This window comes from Saccostrea cucullata, unplaced genomic scaffold, assembly GCF_032062105.1.
Source record: "Saccostrea cucullata isolate Sc308-1 unplaced genomic scaffold, CSIRO_AGI_Scuc_v1 ctg5329, whole genome shotgun sequence".
In the NCBI taxonomy this organism is placed as follows: domain Eukaryota; kingdom Metazoa; phylum Mollusca; class Bivalvia; order Ostreida; family Ostreidae; genus Saccostrea; species Saccostrea cuccullata.
The window spans coordinates 1-4,187 of NW_026929722.1; the positions used below are offsets into that span (position 1 = coordinate 1).

At 36.1% G+C, this 4,187-nt stretch overlaps 1 protein-coding gene across 1 annotated transcript; it reads left to right on the forward strand.

Annotated features, from left to right (window-relative positions):
* Nucleotides 1–2,336: 2,336 nt before the first annotated feature.
* On the forward strand, nt 2,337–3,392 carry LOC134282028 (uncharacterized). Its single transcript, XM_062764465.1, has one exon. The coding sequence runs from the start codon at nt 2,337–2,339 to the stop codon at nt 3,390–3,392; it is 1,056 nt and encodes a 351-aa protein (XP_062620449.1).
* The last annotated feature ends 795 nt before the right edge of the window (nt 3,393–4,187 follow it).

Here is a 4,187-nt window from a genome sequence, read left to right on the forward strand (position 1 = left end):
AAAGGCAGAGATTTTTAGCACCGCCTTCTAAAATACCTGGTCTGGGTACCCTGTCAATCAAGTGCATGAAGGTCCATCACTGGATACTGGAACTTGATTGACATTTACTTACTAGTCCCTGTGTATACCCTGTACACCTTGTAAGGGACTTGTAGGGACCTTCAAATTAACTTTTGATCCTTTAACATGGAATTAAACTGCATTACTATGAACAATTTTTGCTTGATGATATATGAACTAAAGATACCTTTAGTATCTAAAAAGATTATAATATAATATACATTTTTCAAAAAATATGAAAACTTTTTTTTTCCAATGAAATTTTGATTTTAACTTTAATATGCTAAATGGTAATGCTAAAGTGGAAATGTTATTGATTAAGTTTAGAGCAGCACTGTGTGAAGTAATTAAATTTGGAAAATATTCATAAATGTTTCTAATCATGGGTTGTTTCTATTTTGCTTTGTTATTCAGATTTCATTCAGAAGAATTTAATTTCAAGCAATCTTATTGTGACAAAGCCTTATTAAAATTACGATCACATGGATAAACCTAAAACAATTTTTTAATGAAATGTAGTTAACTCGATTTTCCTTTTTAATAGATCGGACCCTTCCCTGGGGATAAATGAGTTACTTCTAATTTGGTTGTTACTGGCGGTTTTAATTAACACATACACTTACATCTAAAATAATCATTGTTTTAATTTTTAAATTTATATTATGATATCATAGTATTTTTTTTAATGGGTAAGGTGTTTTTAAATATTCAAAAATAAATCAATATACTATTAGATTATTTAGACTTTCCTTACAACTTTTCACTTCTAATTTAAAATTGTCTCAAAATCCCCAACAGTTTGACATCTGGGGTATTTGACTGTGTATTAAATCACTTCCTGTGTATAGTGATTAGGAGGCAGATGACCACAGGTAGACTGCTAGCCACCAAGGCATTCACACCTGTACAAAATGAGCCCCTCCCTCACCTGGAATTTACCACCCGGTAAAAAATCTCTGCCTTTAAAGTCATCATTTCGTACGTTCCATGGCCGATACAATGACCTTGTAAGCAAATACAATTTTTAAAATATATTTTACGTGTGACCGAAAGGGCGAGCGCAGTTATGTACCATTAAAAATCTATATACAATTTACACTTACAAGTGCTTCGTATTCTCGGTTCATTAAAAAAGAAAGAAAGAAAAAGAGAAGAAAACAAAACACTTCCCATAAATTTTGATCGCGATTCCGAACTTTTCGAAAGTTTTCAGAGCCGTTTAGTGACGAAAGTATGACGTCAAATAAAAAGTCCTGGTTACTTAGGACGAAACGATAGTTTTATTTCATGGAAGTTGCATTAAATCGTTTTTAACATTTTTTCACGTACGTTGTTGCTCTGTTTAAACCATGTTGTAATGCACCGCAAAGGATCATTTCCAGTTTGGAATATTTTTGCGTGGACTGATAAAAATTTCTTGGAACAATGTGCAGATTTTCAACCCGAATTTCTTCCGTTCGTACACGTTGTCTAAGGAGCTCGTTACGCGAAAGGCGCTTTTCGCCGCCTCCCTTCGCTCGCTTTTATAAATAAGTGAAACAAATGGAGATAACGAACAGTATTCAAAATCAAAAGTCCATAAAACAATAAAGCATAGGAGCAGAGCAAACACGGACCTCCAAAACATCAGAGGTAGTATCAGGTGCTATGGAGGAGAGAGCATCTCCTGCCGACCGGTCAAACCCGCTGTGTGCTACTTGCCATGATCGGGAAATAACCTAAAATCCATCGTCAATTCAGTGTATAAATAATGGAATAACAATTAGATTGAAAAACGTCAGTCGGCATTTGACTCAACAATAAATTGTATTTGCTGACAAGGTCATTGTATCAACCAAAGAACTTACGAAATGATGACTTTAAACAACACTGCTCATATCTTCTTTCATCAACTTGTATGTCAATAATTGTGTTCGGGATGATCACGTGACTCGACCAGTATGGCGGTGTTTTGAATCTGCTCTGGAAAATTTGTGTGAAATCTGGGTATAAATGTGTTTTTAGTGTAATTTGAAGTTGAAAATCTACGAAGAAAATCTACGAGAACTAGTTCTAGTTCTTATCCTTAAGAAATATAAAAACGGGATGTATGGATCCCCTAGGTGAGTTTTGATGTACTGCACTGTGTATTTCGCAAACAATAGAATCATTGAATAGTGTTCAGCGGTGATTCTTGAACGTGCGTGTCTACTATAAGGACTACCGTGTGTGTACTGTGTGTAATGTAACTGATCAGATAGATGAACTTATGATATGAAATCATGTCTGAAACATCGATGGCAGATACTGCGAAAATACTATCTCAAAGTCATTCTGTTATGTACCCAGCTTATTGTAATGACGAATCTCAAAAGGCCCAGAAAGAAATTTCTCTTGGGACACTACACGAGCTTCTTTTGCAAATAAATTCAAGACTTGCAGTCATTGAAAACAATAACACATCACTTGACAAGAGGTTGTGTGAAATTGAAAATAAAATGACACACTTTCAATCTATAACCGATTCCATATCCACACTGAATGACAGGGTAAACAAATTTGAGAGTGAGGTCAAGGATGTGAAACAGACCGTGTCGTCCGTTGAAGCTAGTGCTCAGTCCATGAGTGATATGTTTGAGAATGTAAAATCCCACGCAGATCAAGACCTGAGAGCTATTCGAATTGAGACAGCCAATCTAGACAAGAAATTAACTGATGATATTACAGATTTAAGCAACAGTCAGCGTGAATTACATAAATCAGTGATCGATCTAAAGAGCAGGTCCATGAGAGATAATTTAGTGTTCACCGGGATTCCAGAAAACAGAGAGGAAAACTGTGAAGAAGTTCTACGAGATTTCCTGAAAAACAAGTTAAAAATCCATGACGAAATTCCCTTAGAGAGAGTGCATCGTTTAGGAAAACCTGATGAGTACAGAACCAAGCCAAGGAACATTGTGGCAAAGTTTAGTTTTTATAAAGATCGGGAATTCGTTCGTAAACGTGCCCCATTCAAACTTAAGGGATCTAACATTTGGGTGAATGAACAATTTCCACCGGAGGTAGAGGAGAAACGGCGCAAGTTGTATCCAGTTATGCGCAAGGCAATGAAAAACAATCAACGTGTGAAACTTGTTGTGGACAAACTGTACATTGATGGCAAGATGTATGAACCCAGCGATACAGAGGAACACGTCAACTCCCTGAACTACCCCAACCAAAGGATGTCCGAGAGTTCCAGGAGCACGCCGTGGACGTCCGGGGCGCGCCGTGGGCCTGCCAATAATGACAATCCTACACCACCCCCACGGGGAAACAAACGCTTTAGGAAATCTTCGACACCGACAAAATAGGAGAGCGCGGAGGGCCAGAGGTCAGCAAACAACTCTATCAAACTTCTTAGTTTAAATGTGTGCGGAATTAAAAATAAACTCAATTATAGTGAATTTTCAGATCACATCTCCAAATTCGATATTATCGGCTTTACCGAGACAAAAACTGATGATGCTGATATAATTCAGATTCCAGGATTTACATTATTTATGAAAAATAGACAAAAATTGTCAAAAATTCGATCAGGAGGAATTATTTTAGCTGTAAGAGATAGTTTGGTTAGACATGTAAAAATATTGAGCACCACTTGTAAATATGTTCTTTGGTTTCAGATAAGTAAATGTTTGTTTAATACTGATGAAGATGCAATATTTGGTTTCGTGTACCTGCCTCCGGAAGGCAGTAAATATGCATCTGCAAATTGTTTTTTAGACATTGAGAGTGAACTAATTTCCATATCTAAAGACAGCAAATATGTGTGTTTAATGGGTGACTTTAACTCCAGAGTAGGCAATATGCATGATTGGTTTGAAGCTGATGATTTTCAGCTAGAATTACATAAATGTGAGGAATTTTTTAAGACAGCTATAGAGACCAGAACTATTATTTTTGATAACTTTAAGATTCCTCTCCATTGGATAGTACAAGATGTCCATGTTAATAATTTTGGATACAAAATGATTGATTTTTGCAAAAACAATGATATTTATATTGTAAATGGTCGTGTTGGCAGTGATAAATACGTGGGAGGTTTAACTTGTAAGGGTAGTAGCACGGTGGATTATGTGATTGCCACAGCACCTCTGTTTAAAATT